Source organism: Dipodomys spectabilis, unplaced genomic scaffold (assembly GCF_019054845.1).
Source record: "Dipodomys spectabilis isolate Male_0828 unplaced genomic scaffold, ASM1905484v1 ptg000075l, whole genome shotgun sequence".
Classification (NCBI taxonomy): domain Eukaryota; kingdom Metazoa; phylum Chordata; class Mammalia; order Rodentia; family Heteromyidae; genus Dipodomys; species Dipodomys spectabilis.
The window spans coordinates 12,954,349-12,970,869 of record NW_024870752.1 but is presented as its reverse complement, the minus strand read 5'-3'; the positions used below and the strand labels follow the sequence as shown (position 1 = coordinate 12,970,869).

The following is a 16,521-nucleotide window of genomic DNA, read 5'->3' as shown; positions in this document are numbered from 1 at the left end:
CCCTTTTTTTTTCTTGGGCATGGGGCTTGAACTCTAGGCCTCGGCGCTGTCCTTCAGCTCTTTTTTTTTTTTTTTGCTGGTCATGGGGCCTGAACTCTGGGTCTGGGCGCTGTCCCTCAGCTCTTCAGCTCAAGGCTAGCGCTCTACCACTGGAGCCACAGCGCCATTCCGGCTTTTTCTGTTTATGTGGTGCTGAGGAATCGAACCCAGGGCCTCATGCTTGCAAGGCATGCATTCTACCGCTGAGCTACCTTCCCAGCCCCCATGGGTGATTTTTTTTAACAGCTGGAAATGGCATCTTTAGCCTCTTCAAATTTGATCAGATTAGAGAGACAATTCTAGAAACTCCAAAACCAGTTCTGAAAGATTGCCCTTGCCATTGTGCTTCTCTACAGCTGCACCGTAGCAAAGTTTGTATAGTGGATTGAGGGCCGGTGAGTTGTTGGCTGCCGTGCACAGCTAGCTGCTCTGATCATTCTTGCTGGCATCAGTGTGATTACCTGAGTTCACAGCATGTTCCTGTGCTAGCTTCTCAGCAAATCCAGGTGTCTACCCACTTCTCCAGGGACAGGAGCATGATGCCTTTTGTCCTTTTATCCAGATGGAAGACAAGCCAGAGGCAGGGCAAGAGCCAGGTTTGAGCAGCCAGAAGTGAAGGCAGAGTAGCCTTGACTGGCAGGGCCTAAACTGCAGAGCCACCTGTGTTTTGGGAGCACTTTAGTTTCTCAGAAGTTACAACACATTGTGGGGTAGGGAATGTGTGGTTGAGATAGGCTTTGGCCTGTTCTCTGAAATCCTGGTTTTGGGGGGCATCACCTGCTATCTGTGGCATGGCAGGCCGATACAGAGGGAACCAACAGGCACCTTACTCTGTGATCTGGCAGGCAGGACGAGAACTGTTCACTATGAACTTTGCCATGGAGGGAGAACATAGATGGATGTGTGGGTGGGAGGAACTGGCAGGTGGCTGGGGCTGGGGCTGGGGCTGGAGAGGGTTTGGGGGCTTTGGAGCAGAGCCCTGAAGAGTAGGAGGGGGAAGGAGGAAGGGATAGATGTAGCTGAGAACTGGTCTGAGTGAGCAGTGGCCTAGTGGTCAGAAGCATTTTTACCTGGGATGGCAGTTTCTAGAAATGGTGGTCCCACGTGGTACACCCTAAGTGTATCAAGACTTGGAAGGGAGAATGGCGTGTGTACCAGGATATGAGGTGATTTGTCAATTTTATTATCTGTTTGGGACTCCTAGGTTATTTTCTTAGGGTTTTGGCTGGTTATTTTTAAACATAATTGATTTTAGAGCTATTTTGAAATGTCTGCCCTATTTCCATGCTACTTCTTTATTGTTTTGCTCTGTGGGCTTTAGTGAATCTACTGTACTCTCTGAAAAAACTGGATTTGGGGTTTATGATTACATGGAAGCAGTGCTCTGTACGTGGTAAATAGTCTCTTTGAAAGGAAGAAAATCATACAGTTTTTTTTTTTTTATTGCTGGTCGTGGGCCTGAACTCTAGGCCTGGGCACTGTCCCTGAGCTCTTCAGCTCAAGGCTAGCGCTCTACCACTTGAGCCATAGTGCCTTTCCAGCCTTTCCTGGTTATGTGGTGCTGAGGAATTGAACCCAGGGCCTCATGCATGTGAGGCAAGCACTCTACCGCTGAGCCACCTTCCTAGCCCCCAGATTTTTAAAAACACAGTCTAATGCACAGCTCTTTAGTAATTCCCCAGATGTCTGTAAGTTGGAGTTTTACTTGGCTCAGGAACAAGACAGTGTTCTTCTCCAGTGGCCAGGTTGTTGCTCCTGTGTGAAGACACACCCAGAGGCGTCGTCTTGGGGACCCACTGGGTTTTGGTTGATGGACTGAGCTATGGCTCTCTGTCTGTTGTAGCAGCTCACTCCAGCCCAGCGCTAGCCACTCTGGTGTAGTGCTGAGCACAGTTGGAGTTGACTTTTTTTTTTTTTTTTCCACGAGAATCTCCTTCCCCCTTCCTCTGAGCAGTACATGAAGGTTTCCTCTTATGGCTCTAGCCACAGGACTTGGAGATGCCCTTTGCACAAGCTTGTTGCTCTTGACTGTGTGAGGGCGTACTTGGTGCTTACATGGGCCTCCTGGTGGGACGGGTCCCTCTGGCGTGCTGCAGGAGGCCAGCCCCCCTCCTCGGCTTCCTTTGCCATTTGGAAGTCACCAGCCACATCCCTGATGGCCTGTCACAGCTGCAACTGCTGAGGGAAGAGACAAGGAAACAAGATGGCTTGTTTCTTGGAAGAATTTTGCCCTTGTGCTTCTGGGGCGCATGGGAAATGGTGCTGGGCGCCCCACCAGGGGAAAGCCAGCTTGTTCATTTCTTTGAGCTAAAAACATCAGCAAGGAAATCTTGCTTTGATATCACAGGGGAATGCAAGTATGGGAGAGAAATGGTAGGCTCTGTGCTGTAGGGAATATGAAAGGAAACGTGTGTGTATACTGTTTCTGAGATGGGGACAGGATTTCTGCCTTCACTGTTCTCCTGTGACTGAAGAAAGTCCCTAGAGATATTTGGCAGCTCCATTTTAAGTTTTTCTGTCCAGAAAGTTGAATGGTAGAACAATTAAATTAAGCTAAATATTTTACCTCCACAAGAAGAATGTTAGCTATATTCTTTCTGATGTTACCTATAATTTAAGTATTTAAATGAATTTCTCTTTGTCTCAGCATACACGATCTGCATATGTAAGTCTATGTTTGGAGATTTAAATAAACACAGCTGGTTGTTTGGATAAGATAGTTATATGTTTTCTTTTCTAAAGCACCTATATTTATGAATAAATTCCTGATGCATGGTATATGGTACAAGAGATCACAAATTACCCTCTCCCCCAGTACCCTCTCCTTGAGTTTGAACTCAAGGCCTTGAGCTTGCTCAGCTACCATATTGCTTGAGTCATGTCCCCTGCTCTGTTATTTCTGGGAGGATTTTTGAGCTTTTCTACCTGGGCTGGCCTGCCTCAAACTTTTACCCTTTTCTTCATTGCCTCTTGAATAACTAGTATTACAGACCTGAGCGACCAGTGCCCAGCTGAGATCACTGGTCTTAATCAGGTAATATGACAGGTACCGAGGTACTCAGAGGGCAGACTTACTTGCAGTGTGGTCCACAGGTGGGAAATCGGGGTACGGGGGGGCTTGGACACAGGTGTCACTCCTTCCGAGGGTTAAAAACTGCATCGTTAGACCCAGCCCCCTTTCTCTGGGTCCTGTCTGTGGCACTGTGTTAGTTTTTCATCTCTGTGACAGAGTACCTGGAGGAAAGATACAGCTCACAGTTTTAGATGTTTCAGTCCAGGAGGTGGGGGGAGGGGGGCTTGGTAGAGCAGAGCAGCTCCCTCATGACAGCCAGGAAGCAGAGAGAGAAGGGGGGACTACAGGAGGGAGGGCAGAGAGAGTGAACCCTTGAGTTAAGTTCCCCCCCACTTTTTTTGGGGGCGGGATGTATATGTGTGTCCCACCCTGGTGCTTGAACTCAGAGCTGGCTGTTGTCCCTGAGCTCAAGGCTAATGCCTTGCTTTTCTTGGCTATACTCAGCCTTTTATTTGGTCTTCTTTGATCTCTGCTTACAGTTAAACTGTGTCTTGATACTTCTGACATGTGTTGTATAGTTGCTCATTGTAATTTTTACCTTGCTAAAGGATAATCTGGTAGTTGCTAGAAATACTTCCCTCTTGTAGAATTCACTCTAGGAGTTTCATGACGTATTCATGATACAGAATTTCCAGTAGTTGGCTGTGATTGCTCTTTTTTTTTTTTTTTTTTGTCGGTCGTGGGACTTGAACTCTGGGCCTGGGTGCTGTCCCTCAGCTCTTCAGCTCAAGGCGAGTGCTCTACCACTTGAGCTACAGCGCCACTTCCGGTTTTCTGGTGGTTTATTGGAGATAGGAGTCTCACGGTCTCTCCTGCCCGGGCTGGCTTTGAACTGTGGTCCTCAGATCTCAGCCTCCTGAGTAGCTAGGATTACAGGCGTGAGCCACCATGTGATTGCTCTTTTTTTTTTTTCTTTTTGCTTATGTGGTGCTGAGGAATCGAACCCAGGGCCTCAGGCATGCAAGGCAAGCGCTCTACCACTGAGCCACCTTCCCAGCCGTGATTGCTCTTTTGATGAGGGCAGTTGTGCTGGAGGGAAGAAAGGTCTCATTCCAGAGTATAGTCATGTGGCTTGAACTCTGGGCTTAGGTGGTGTCCCTCAGCTCTTCAGCTCAAGGCTAGTGCTCTACCATTTGAGCCACAGTGCCATTTCCGGTTTTCTGGTGGTTTATTGGAGATGAGTCTCACAGCCTTCCCTGCCTGGGCTGGCTTGAACTGTGATCCTCAGATCTCAGCCTCAGTAGCTAGGATTACAGCAACTGGTGCCTGGCTTCCAACTTCTTAAAGGACGATGGAACAACCAATCTGTGTGTGTGTGTGTGTGTGTGTGTGTGTGTGTGTGTGTGTGTGTGTGTGTGTGTGTGTGTGTGTGTGTGTGTGTGTGTATGGGGGGGGTGGTACAGGTCTTCAACTCAGAGCCTGGGCACTCTCTCTAGAGTTCCTTTTGCTCAGGGCTAGCATTCTGTGACTTGAGCCACAGCTCCATTTCCTGCTTTTTGTTAGTTTATTGGAGATAAGAGTCTCATGAACTTTCCTGCCTTGGTTGGCTTTGAATACAGTTGTCAGATTGCATCCTCCTAGTAGGTAGGATTCCAGGTGTGAGTGTGAACTGCCAGAACAACCTTTCTTACCTGAAGACCACCCCTTGAAGAGTCATTGGCCAGTCTATTAAAATTCATACCTGGCTTTGATAATGGAAGAATAGAGACAGCCTGAGGTCAGTAGGACATGGACTAGTTAGGACAAAAGAAAGCTCAAACTCCTGGATTTCTAGGAATGCTGTCTAAGAAAGTTTCAGTAAAAGGCAAATGCCTTGTCCATTGTGTATGTATGTTGCCAACTGGGTAAAAGAGGGCGAAGTTGTTACAGATACTTGCTTTTCTACCATGAGATCTATCTCTGAGATTACATGAGACCCGTGGCCTGTTGGCTGTGTGGCTGGACAGACTGGGGGCGGGGGGGGGGGGGGGGGGGGGGAGGAAGTTTCTCTATTTTTGTACCTTTGCAAGTGTTTGACTCCTAAGTTGACTTACTAATACATGACCTTATTTCCCATACAAGAAAATTGTATCACAATGCCATTCACAATGGCCTCCTCGCTGGCTGGTAGCTGTTCCTTTCTTTGTGGCTAGGGAGCGCTGGGAATGCAGGCGAGCAGCGACTCGAGGCAGTGGGGAAGCCTGTGGAGGGCTGTGTCACGTTCTCAGGGTGACAGCCACAGTCATCACACACATGGGGGTGAGAAGCCACTTCAGTGCTGTGGGGCGTTCTGATGTGGTTTCGTGCCCTAGTTCTTGAGCTGTGGCAGTGGGGACACCAGACCTTGCCGGGGTGGGTGAGGAGCACTGGCATTTCGGCAAAGTGCTAGGCATGTGTTTGGGCGGGGCCTGCCTTGTGTGTCTTATTAGGAAGAAGCTGGGTAAATGATGGGTTTAGGAAGAGAGCCTCAGTTAATTGTCTGGGAGGGTGGGGCTTTGGAACACCCCAGCCCAGAGGGTGTGGCCACTGTGCTTGGCCCATTCAGGAAGTAGCCTGGTTGCACCCAGGGTTACCCAGGCTTTGCACAACCTGCTTCCTAGAGGCCAGGCTGTGAGGGGACCTTCCCTCCCAGTGCAGAGTTTGTCTTTTTGGCCGCAAACCCAATATGGGGTGGGTGGGACAAAAGGGATGAGATCTGAGTCGAGGGTACAGATACAGGCCAAAAGTCCCAGGGCCTCTCAAGAAAAGCAATTTAGATTTTTGATGTCATCCAGAAAGACACTGGTCTGCGCTTCAGGGAGACCCCGGCTAGGGAAATGGGCCAGTGGGCCTGCGATGGAATGAAAGGAAGGTACAAAACATTCATTTTCCTGAAACCCGGAAACAGGTCCGTTGGAGTCTGTTCAAGGTAGTTTTCTGAGTGTGAATGGCTAGTGAATGACCCCCCATGCCTGTGTGCGTAGAGCAAATACACACTTGCCATCTACGGCTGTGTGTCTCCCAGCTAGCCTGGACTTGCTGTCATTTATTAGGCATCCATTGTGAACATACAGTTAACTTAGGTTTTCTTCCTTTAGTTCTGAAGACCAAGTTAAAAAAAAAATAAAAATCCTGAGCTCCAGCGTGTAAGGCACCTTGGATTGCTGTCAAGTTGAAAATACCTAACGTGAGCTTTGGACAGTGGTAGTTGTCCAAGGCAAGGAGAGGGAAGAACGACAGAAGTATTTTCCTGACTTGAAGTGCAAAGCAAAAGAGGCCTGGGAATTGGGACACCTTCTTTATCTGTGCTGGTTGGTGTGTCCCAGATGTTTCTTAGTCCTTTGGGTACAACATCTAAGATCAGGGTACTTCCCCAGGTGCAGTCAAAGAACCACAAACAGCAGGAAAATAGCAAGGGATGATGAGCCAAGTGAACATGTATCTTGAGGCATACTGTGGGCAATTGGATAAGACCCCAGCTGTATCTAAGCTGTCTGTTGCCATTGAAGGCTTGGGCCTTTAAGGTTTGACAGTGGGGTCACTAAGTGACATAACATCTCCTGTGGCTCCTCCCTGAATGGCTTGAAGAGTGTACAGCGCTTACCCCAGGAAGTTACACTTGTGTCCTGATCCTCTGTCCTCCAAGAGAGGCCGCAGAAGATGCTGCAGTCAGGCAGTGTGAGGAGGCAGGGCTGAAGGACACCGACACTGTTATTGCCAAGCCTGCTTTTCTGGAAGGTTCATGAAGGGAGTATTAGTACCTTTGAGGATGTTGGAAATTGGTTGCCTTTGCACACACCAGGCTCCCTTGGCACCTGTGCTGGAGAGCAGTGCGTGGTCTCCTTTGTTCACAGGATCCTGGAGGTGCTGTACTGGATGCCCAGGCTGCAGGCCTAGGACAGGAGCAGCTGTTCAGGTGCAGCATACCTTGCTCCCCCCCGTAGGTTGGGACCAGTGCCCGACCCCTGACCCTGTATCTGCGGTGCACTCTGCACTTGTTACACAGGCACACTCTCCATGCTGATATATGTTTAGAGAACTGTCTATATCCAAAATAGCAACAGTCTCTTCAGTTATTTGAAATGGTTTTCCTGGTTTTGTTTAAAGTAACTTTCTATTGTTTTTGATTGCACAGGATACTAAATTGTGGATAATAATGGAGTATCTCGGAGGAGGCTCCGCACTGGACCTGGTAAGTACTGTGCAAGCCCGTTCCTGCTTAGTTTTACTTTGAAAGATGATTCTGAACCCATTGCCTCCCCTTCTTTCAAGTTGCATGAAAAAAAGTATCCAACTATTTCTATGTATTTGTTGTTTCTCACCTAGTACTGAACGTTAAAAGGAGGTTTGGTTGTTCCTGTACAGAGAAACCACTGAGCAATCTTTTGTCTGGAATTTTCTTACCTGAGAAGATGTGGTTAAGTTATTTTTCCCGAACAAGTTTCTTGGCTTTTATATAGTTGGTAACTGCCGTGGTTCTACAGTTCCGATGGTAGCTTAACTCCCAAATACATGTGTCACACTGATCTCTGGAGGCAGAGGCAGAGGCTGGATGACATGTGGGCTCAGTGGACAGGCAAAAGGCTGGATCTGTGGCCATTTTTGTACAGCATGTCTGGATGGACCAGCCCCGGACCAGGGCTTGTTCTTCCTCTGGATTTGCCTTTGAGGTCTGTAGTCAGCTCTGGGAAGATTGTGGAATCTAGGAGCAGGTGCTTTGCTTGTCGAGTCACACAGGACTTGGTGTTGGGCTTTGTAGAGAATACACAGGTGACCAGTCCTCGCTAGCACAACTTACCTCATCCTAGAAGCCCACCATGTCATCTCTCAACCCTATAGTGTGGCCAGGCAGTAAAACAGGCTAGGAGAGAGAGGGACCCGCTAGGTGGGGGAATCCTTGGCTTTAGCCTGGCACAGGATGCTGGGCCCCTGGCTATCTCTGCTGCCCTCACAAGCACCGAGGGAGGCAAGGCTTTGAAGCTACAGTCTACAGTTTTACTCACCAAGGAACCCAGGAAGCTTTGCATGGTGCCAAGCTTCTAGGTAGCTTTCTGCAAAGGTAAACTTCTAGAACCGTGTGTATGTTTAGAAAGTGAATGTGCCCAATTTAGAAAGTTAGACTGCTATAAACTGTTTTTTTAAAAAAAAAATGGGTCAAAAGTAGTGTCAAAAAGGAAAATTTTGAGGAAAAAATGTTTTATGTAAGCAATGGTGTGGGGAAAAACCCTGAATACATAATGTGGTCCTTTGCATAAATGTACACCTTACCAGAAAATGTCATTTTTATTTTAACTCTTTTGGGAAATACTATAGGGACTTAGAAAATTTCCTCCTTTATGCTGTTATTTTTGCATATAAGTGAATTTTATTTGTGGCACAGGGATTTTTTTTTCTTTTTTCTTTCTGACATTGAGTCCTTCAGAACAGCCATTCTAGTCTCAGTGCTTAGCGTATTCAATGTTGGTGCTACAGTTTAGTTTATTTGAATTAATGTCTGTGTAGCTTTCGAAAACACAGTTGGAAGGAAATGGAGAGCCTTCACTTTTGCATCAAACACAGTGTGTGAGTGACAGCAAGCATCGCCCGCCTCAGTGGCCCTGGTGACAGGAAACAGGCATTGTTTTTGCACCCACCAGAGTCTTCCATAGAAATGAGGAAAGAAAAGAACCACTGGATTAGGGATGTCTGCTTATGGATGGCACTGGATTGTGGACCCCACTTCACAGGCCCTGGAGCCCACTGACTGTCTGTGACACCTTTCTTTGCTTCCTACCTCTGCCTTTGTTGTCTCTTTATCCATCTTTCATCCCACTTCTGTTGGCATACCCTTCTAGAGGGACGTATTTTAATAATGGGGTATGGTAATTGTTTTGACTATTGAAAACAATTATTTTGAGAGGAAGGGTTTCTTGAAAGACTTTAAAAACCAGGTACAGCCGGGTGCTGGTGGCTCATGCCTGTAATCCTAGCTACTCAGGAGGCTGAGATCTCAGGATCATGGTTCAAAGCCAGCCTGGGCAGGAAAGTCCATGAGACTCTCATCTCCAATAAACCACTAGAAAACCGGAAGTGGCGCTGTGGCTCAAGCGGTAGAGCGCTTGCCTTGAATTGAAGAGCACAGGGACAGCGCCCAAGCCCAGAGTTCAAGCCCCATGACCTGCCAAAAAACCAAAACAAACAAACCAGGTACAGATGGCTCACTCCTATAATCTAGTACTTGGGAGGCCAAGATAGGGAGCATTGTGGTTAAGGCTAGGCCAGTCCCCTTCCCCCTCCAAAAAAAAAAAAAAAATCACTGGACTCTCTTAATTTGAAACTGGGTTCAACGATGCATGCCTTTTTACCTTGGCATAAATAGGAGGATCGCAGTCCTGTATTCATTAAGCGGAAATTGAGATCCTGTCTGAAAAATAAGCAGTGTAATAAAGGGCTTAGAGGTGTGGTTCGGTGGTAGAGCACTGGCCTAACAAGCACAAGGCCCAACTCCATTCACCCCAACTGATACTACTATAGCTGAATAAATGAATTTTCACCATTAAAAAAATTAAACTGCTAATAAGTGGGTGCTAACAGTTTATTACTGTAGGAGCGTCCTGTACTGAGGCCTAGGAAGGGAAAGGTGACTATCCCATTGTGCATTCATTTTTACTTAAAAAACAAAAAAAGCAGAATCTAGTATAAAAACTATAATAAATATAAAAAGTTGAAGTTAAGTGTTTGTAGAATCTCCTCTCTTGAACCCTACCACTCCGATCTGCTTGGAATATATTCTGGAATCCCCTTGTGTCAGTCATCACTCAAGTCTGGCTGTCTCCAGGGTTCCAGGCTTCAGGACACTAACTTCCAGTGGGATGGATTTTTGTGGCCCAGTGAGCAAACAGTTTTTGTGCAGAACCAGTTTACAGCTTTTTCTTTTTCTTTTTCTTTTTTTGGTCTGGTCGTGGCCTGAACTCTGGGCCTGGACGCTGTCCCTCAGCTCTTCAGCTCTCAAGGCTAGCGCTCTACCACTTGAGCCACAGCGCCACTTCCGTTTTTTTTTTTTTTTCTTTTTTGCTTATGTGGTGCTGAGGAATCACCCAGGGCCTCTTGCATGCAAGGCGAGCGCTCTACCACTGAGCCACCTTCCCAGCTCTCCAGCTTTTTCTTGTTGGGGACCTGCTGTGTGTGATGCTGCGTTACTGGGGTCCTATAGTAAACAGAGCGGGTTCCCCACTGGCCTGGAGCATCCCGCAGCTGGTGGGGGGGCAGGGTGTGGCACAGGGCAGGTGTATCTCGTTGGAAGCCACACAAGTCAGACAAGCCATTGGAGGGCCCTGGGAGCCGGGTGAGGATTAGTAGGAGTCTGAGCTTTTTGCTGATTAAAAGATCAGTCAGTGTTGCCAGAAAACCTAAGGGACAGCCTTGAAATCTAATTAAGAAGGACCTTTGCTACATAAGTCAGTCACTTAATCAGGCAGAAATGTTTGGCAAACTTCAACATGAGTCTACAACACAGTTTTGCAAGAACGAGATGGCTCATCAGTCGCATTTGGGGTGAGCTACTGTTGTCAAGGCTCAGAGCAGTGTTTCGCACAAGATGGAAATTGATTTCGTTCTCACACTTGAGGTCGCCACGGCTGTCCAGTCTGCAGCCTTTGTCCTCAGCAGCTGCCGGTGTTTCAGTGCCAGGGCCGGGGAGGGTGCATGTGTCCCATCTGCTCGTGCAACTGAGTTATGTAGACGTGTGTTGCTGCCCAGCTGAGGGTTTGCAGGGTAGAGGAAGAAGGGGCAGGGAATTAGAAGTCATGCACAGATGGAATGTAGTCTACATTTTTTTTAAGGCAGTCTATTTTTATAAATTCTTTTAAGAGCCTAGTGTGATGGTGCATATGCCTGTAATCCCAGCACTTGAGAGTCTGAGTTGTGAGGATCACAAGTTGAAGACCAGCTTAGGTTGGTCTCAGGCCTCCTCCCCATTCTTCGTTTAAAAGTTTACGATGCTTTAATGATAGTGTTGCCCTGTCTAGAATCGTAATGGTGAAGTGTACTCATTTGTGACTCAGACTTCCTCCTAAGGAGGAGGAACTGATGGTTGAGAGGGCTGCTGTGGGGCCCCTACTGCCTCCATACGGGGACTGAACTTGGTCGGGGCCTTGTGCATGTCAGGAAGTGCACTACCATGTGACCTGTGCCCCCAAGCCACAAATAACATTTGTAGTGGGTTCAACACTTTTCATTGTGTTCTCCACAGAGACAAAACCAGCAGGGGAAGGGACAGAGACCAGGAAGGAGGGGGGGAGAGAGAGAGAAAGAGGGAGGAAGGGAGGGATGGATAGATGGATGGTTGGATGGATGGATGGATGGATAGATGACAGGGATTTCATTAGGGAGAATTGCTCATGTGATAACAGAAGCTGACAAGCCTCACAGTAGTTTTGTCTGTGAGTTGGAGAGCCAGGGAAGTCGGTAGTGTGGCTCAGTCTATGCTCATAGTCTAGGGTAAGTGGAGAAGGGTTCCTACGAATGCCAGCACCCAGAGGTAAAGGTAGGAGAATGTGGAGTTACAATGCCCAAAGGCAAGCGCTGCAGCTCCAGAGATGGTGGATTTGCCTTTCCATGGTGGTTTGGTTGCCTGGGCCCTGGACAGGTTGTGTGGTGACCGCCAGCACTGGGTAAAGGCCCATCTTCTCTTAGTACACTGGTCCAAATGTTAGTCTCCTCTGGAAATGCCATTAGAGACACACCTAGAAAAGTGCTGTACACTGTCAGGCTATCCATTAGCTAGCCAAGTTGACAACGAAAATGTACCATTACAGATGCCAAGGAGGGTTTTACCCCCACCCAAATAGAATGTGTTTCGTTACTCTCCTCCTCTCCCCACTCAAGCATGTAAACCAAAGTTGAATGGAGATCAAGCCACAGTTAAGAAGGCTCACACCGTGGGAGAGACTTTACTAATTCAGGGAGAGACTTTTAGTTAGTTTTCCTCAGCTTCTCTTCTCGTCTCCTCTTGTGAAACCAGGTTGCCCTGACACTTTTTTTTTTGGTCGGTCGTGGGGCTTGATCTCTGGGCCTGGGCCCTGTCCCTGCACTCTTCAGCTCAAGGCGAGTGCTCTACTGCTTGAGCCACAGCGCCACTTCCGGTTTTCTAGTGGTTTTATTGGAGATAAGAGTCTCATGGATGTTCCTGCCTGGCCTGGCTTTGAACCACGATCCTCAGATCTCAGCCTCCTGAGTAGCTAGGATTACAGGCATGAGCCACTAGCACCCGGCTAGCCTTGACGCTTTTGTCCAGGGCCTCAGGAGAGGCTGGGTAAGCCCAAGCCCTCCAGCCATCTGCTTGGGTCTTGACACAGACCAGGACTTGGCACGTGGTTTTGAATGTCTGGATTGTTTCCAGTGTTGTGGAAGAGAACACAGGAGCGAGGAAGCAGCATCTCAGCACTCTCCTTTCCCACAGAATGAGAATAACGCATCTTCCTTGTTTTGAGAATTCGAACTTGTAATTCTGTGAACATTGAGAAACAGATGTGGAGAGGGCAGACTTGTGAGACAGCATGTTCGAGGCCCTGGGCTTTGGAATGCAATATTTTCAGTATATTTCTTGAAAATGAGACTCTAGGTCAAATAACGGGGAAAAAATGAGGCTCTCTGCCCACTCAGGACCCCCACAAGCCCTTTGGGTGTCACACAGGACATCTAGCGAGGACAGGAGACAAGCAAGGGGTGCCTTAGGGTGTGTTTCCCATGGTGTGCAGTATGTGTGTCCGTTGAAAGCTGGCTGTGAGCATCACAGGGCTGTGTCTTCAGCCTGGGGTATGGTGGCGTTGGTTGTCAAGTTAGAAATCAATACAGAGACAACATGGAGGAGAATTGAATCCACTTAGTAACTTGCCTGCTCTGACAGCTCTGCTGCAAGGCCTTGTTCTGCTGCCTGGATCTGTGTGATTGAGTCCCTTGCCTCTGGGTGACAGAGACATAATGTCAGATCCAAACTGACCTCTTTAACCTGCCTAATTTTCCTTTCACATGGGGGCAAGTGATGTGCCATTTCTTCCTTACATCTCTGTACAAGAATGGATGCCGTAGAGTCCGTAGTAGCAACTTCTTTGAGTTTCTCAGAATAAAAGCTTTCTGAGGTAACTGATGCTTTATTAGGGATAACTAATAAATAATTTTCATTGTATATGTACTACGTAATAGTCTCAAGGTGTTAAAAAAGAACTTTTCTAGGGGCTGGGAAGGTGGCTCAATGGTAGAGCGCTTGCCTTGCATGCATGAGGCCCTGGGTTCGATTCCTCAGCACCACATAAGCAAAAAAAAAAAAACCCCAGAAAAAACCGGAAGTGGCACTGTGGCTCAAGTGGTAGAGCGCTAGCCTTGAGCTGAAGAGCTGAGGGACAGCGCCCAGGCCCAGAGTTCAGGCCCCATGACTGGACACCCCCCCCCCCAAAAAAAAAAACAACAACAACAAAAAAACTCTTCTAGCTATGGTTCCCCCAGTTAGAGAGCTTTAAAAATGCAGATTTCAAAATCCTGGTCAAAGTTCAGTTCTAGAAAGCGGTGAGCTCCTCGGTCTCTCCCTTTTCCTAGAACTTGTGTTTTTTTGGTGTCGGTCGTGGGGCTTGAACTCTGAGCCTGGGCGCTGTCCCTCAGCTCTTCAGCTCAAGGCGAGCGCTCTACCACTTGAGCTACAGCGCCACTTCCTAGAACTTGTGTGTTTAGTTTTATTTTCTGTGGTCCTGAGGATTGAACTCGGAGCCTGTGCTTGCCAAGTGTGAGCCAGGCTTCTGTCCACAACTTGTTATTCTGGTTGCAGGGCTGAGCCTTCCAGTCAGGTGAGGAAGTCCACAGGGCGGGTCCTGCCTGCACTGGGAGACTGTCCCGGGGTGCACAACCCTGCCCGGCTTCCGTCCTGGCCTAGCCTGTGGCGAAGGTGTCCAGGGGGACTTGCTCTCCCATGGATTCTCAGCTGGCCTTGCTTCCTTCAGCAGTCATATTTTCTCTGCTTTTTTAGGATTCTTTAATAGATTTTAATTGTTTAAGCAAAACTGCTTTAAGTGAAGAGGTTTTTATTATCCTTGTCTACTTAACATGGATATTGCCCCTTATCTCCAATTATGTGTCAGATAATGACTGAAGTAATTGTAACAACCCTTTTTTCTTGGTAGTTGGAGCCTGGCCCTTTAGATGAAACGCAGATTGCCACCATATTAAGAGAAATACTGAAAGGACTTGATTATCTTCATTCAGAGAAGAAAATCCATAGAGATATTAAAGGTAAGAGCACTTGCTTTCGTCCCTCTGCAGTAACCTGAGGAGGCAGCGCCCGCAGGGCTTTGCTGCCCTGTGTTCCTGGGCCTGGGCTGCCGGAAGCAGAGCCCGGGGCCTGGCCTGGGAGAGAAAGCACACCCTCCAGGATACCCGGAGACCATGTCCGGCTGCCACGGTTGTTCTTCTCCACAGCGGCCAATGTCCTGCTTTCTGAACATGGAGAGGTGAAGCTGGCTGACTTTGGAGTGGCCGGCCAGCTGACAGATACCCAGATAAAAAGGAACACCTTCGTAGGCACCCCCTTCTGGATGGCGCCCGAGGTCATCAAACAGTCAGCTTACGACTCCAAGGTAAGAGTCAGCTGGGTCCAGGGGGTTCTCTCCTTTTGTTCATTCTTCACCTGCAGCTTTCCTGGCTGGAACCTCAGTAAGTAGCCCATCAAGGTCAAGGTGGGACCTTGGTTAAAATCACTTTTCCTCTCTCTCCCACTGCATCACTAAATGCCCTTATGGTGGATTTGAGCCCTGCGTGTATTGGGTAGCATGCATTCAGAGGAGCTTGTATGAGGGGGGGGGGGGCAGGCACAGGGTGATGGTGTGAGATAGGCACAGAGACGGCCTCTGAGATGCCACCAGGACCACAGCACACTGCCTGTGTCCTTCCTGCTGGGAGCAGAAAGCAGGAAGGAGGCTGAGGCCCAGCCACAGTGCTGCCACTGTTGGAAGGGCAGACAAGGGGGAGGGGGAGGGGTGGCGGAGGATGCCACAGCGGAACGGGGAAAGAGCAGTCTGTTAGGGTGCTCGATCTCCTCCTACTGTATTATTTTTAGTTCTCAATTAGGATCTGCACTTCCAGAAGCTCCTTATCAACTCGAGATGAAATGCCATCCCTTCTGCAGCTGCTTTTCCTTCTCAAATTATGTTCTCCTAGTTTTTCTTATATCCCTTGCAGAGACTCTGTGTCTCTGTTTACCCTTTCTCATAATCTACTTCTCTCAGGCCCCACATAATAAAAACTTACCTATGATCCACAGAGAGTTACCTTTGCTGAGCCAATAACTTCAAAGCGAATATATATATATATATAATTAAGTTGGGTGCCAGTGGCTCACGCCTGTAATCCTAGCTACTCAGGAGGCTGAGATCTGAGGATTGAGGCTCAAAGCTAGCAGGAAAATCCGTGAGACTCTTATCTCCAGTTAACCACCAGAAAACCAGAAGTGGTGCTATGGTTCAAATGGTAGAACGCTAGCCTTGAGCCGAAGAGCTGAGGGACAGCGCCCAGGCCCAGAATTCAAGCCCCACAAGCGACAAAAATAGTAATAGTAATTAGGTATGTTGACATTGTGTGTTTTTATGTATTTATTTTTTGAGATGGTCTTACTCATAACTCTGGCTGATCCCCTTTGCTGCAAACCCATGTGCTGGGATTACAGGAGTATGTTACCACACTCAGCATGTATCTTTTAAAAATGGAAACTTTATGGCTATGTCCTGGTGGCTTCTACTAATCCTAGCTACTTAGGAGGTTAAGTTTAAGTTCTGAGTATGATAGTTCAAAACCATCCTTGGCAGGAAAGTCTGGGCATTTCTTTTATCTCCAATTAACCATTCAAAAGCCAGAAGTGGAATTGTGGCTCAAGTGGTAGAGTGCTAGCCTTGAACAGAAAAGCTCACAGACAGTACCCACGCTCCTAGTTCAATACCCAGGACCAGAACATACTTGTGCATACGTGTGCACGCACACACACACACACACACAGAAATGGAAACTTCAATGTGTAATAGATCTCTCTCCTAGAGTTATGTCACTTTAGCCAGCCTGGCCTGGCTCAGGTTGTACAGTGCAAATTGAGTTATGTCACTTTAGGACTTGGCAGGAATGTAGGTGTTTATCCATCCTCTTCATTTGTCAAAGTATGTATGTCTAGACTTGGATAGGGAAGAGTAGAACCCAAGTTCTGAACTTCTCAATCACTTCTCATTCTTTATAGTAAATTAGCTGCTCTGCCATGGCCCATGTGACTTCAAGCTCCTGCTACACATCTCCCTTCCTTCCTTCCTTCCTTCCTTCCTTCCTTCCTTCCTTCCTTCCTTCCTTCCTTCCTTCCTTCCTTCCTTCCTTCCTTCCTTCCTTCCTTCCTTCCTTCCTTCCGTCCTTCCTTTCTTTCTCTTTCTTTTGGTTGGTCATGGTTCTTG

At 47.8% G+C, this 16,521-nt stretch overlaps 1 protein-coding gene across 1 annotated transcript in view; it reads left to right on the top strand.

Annotated features, from left to right (window-relative positions):
- The window catches only part of Stk24 (serine/threonine kinase 24), an 80,174-nt gene that overhangs the window by 51,126 nt on the left and 12,527 nt on the right, over positions 1–16,521 (top strand). The window contains exons 3-5 of the mRNA XM_042682650.1: positions 7,206–7,262; positions 14,221–14,329; positions 14,516–14,673. Coding sequence (XP_042538584.1) covers positions 7,206–7,262; positions 14,221–14,329; positions 14,516–14,673 — 324 coding nt within the window. The remainder of the gene's footprint in view (positions 1–7,205; positions 7,263–14,220; positions 14,330–14,515; positions 14,674–16,521) is intronic.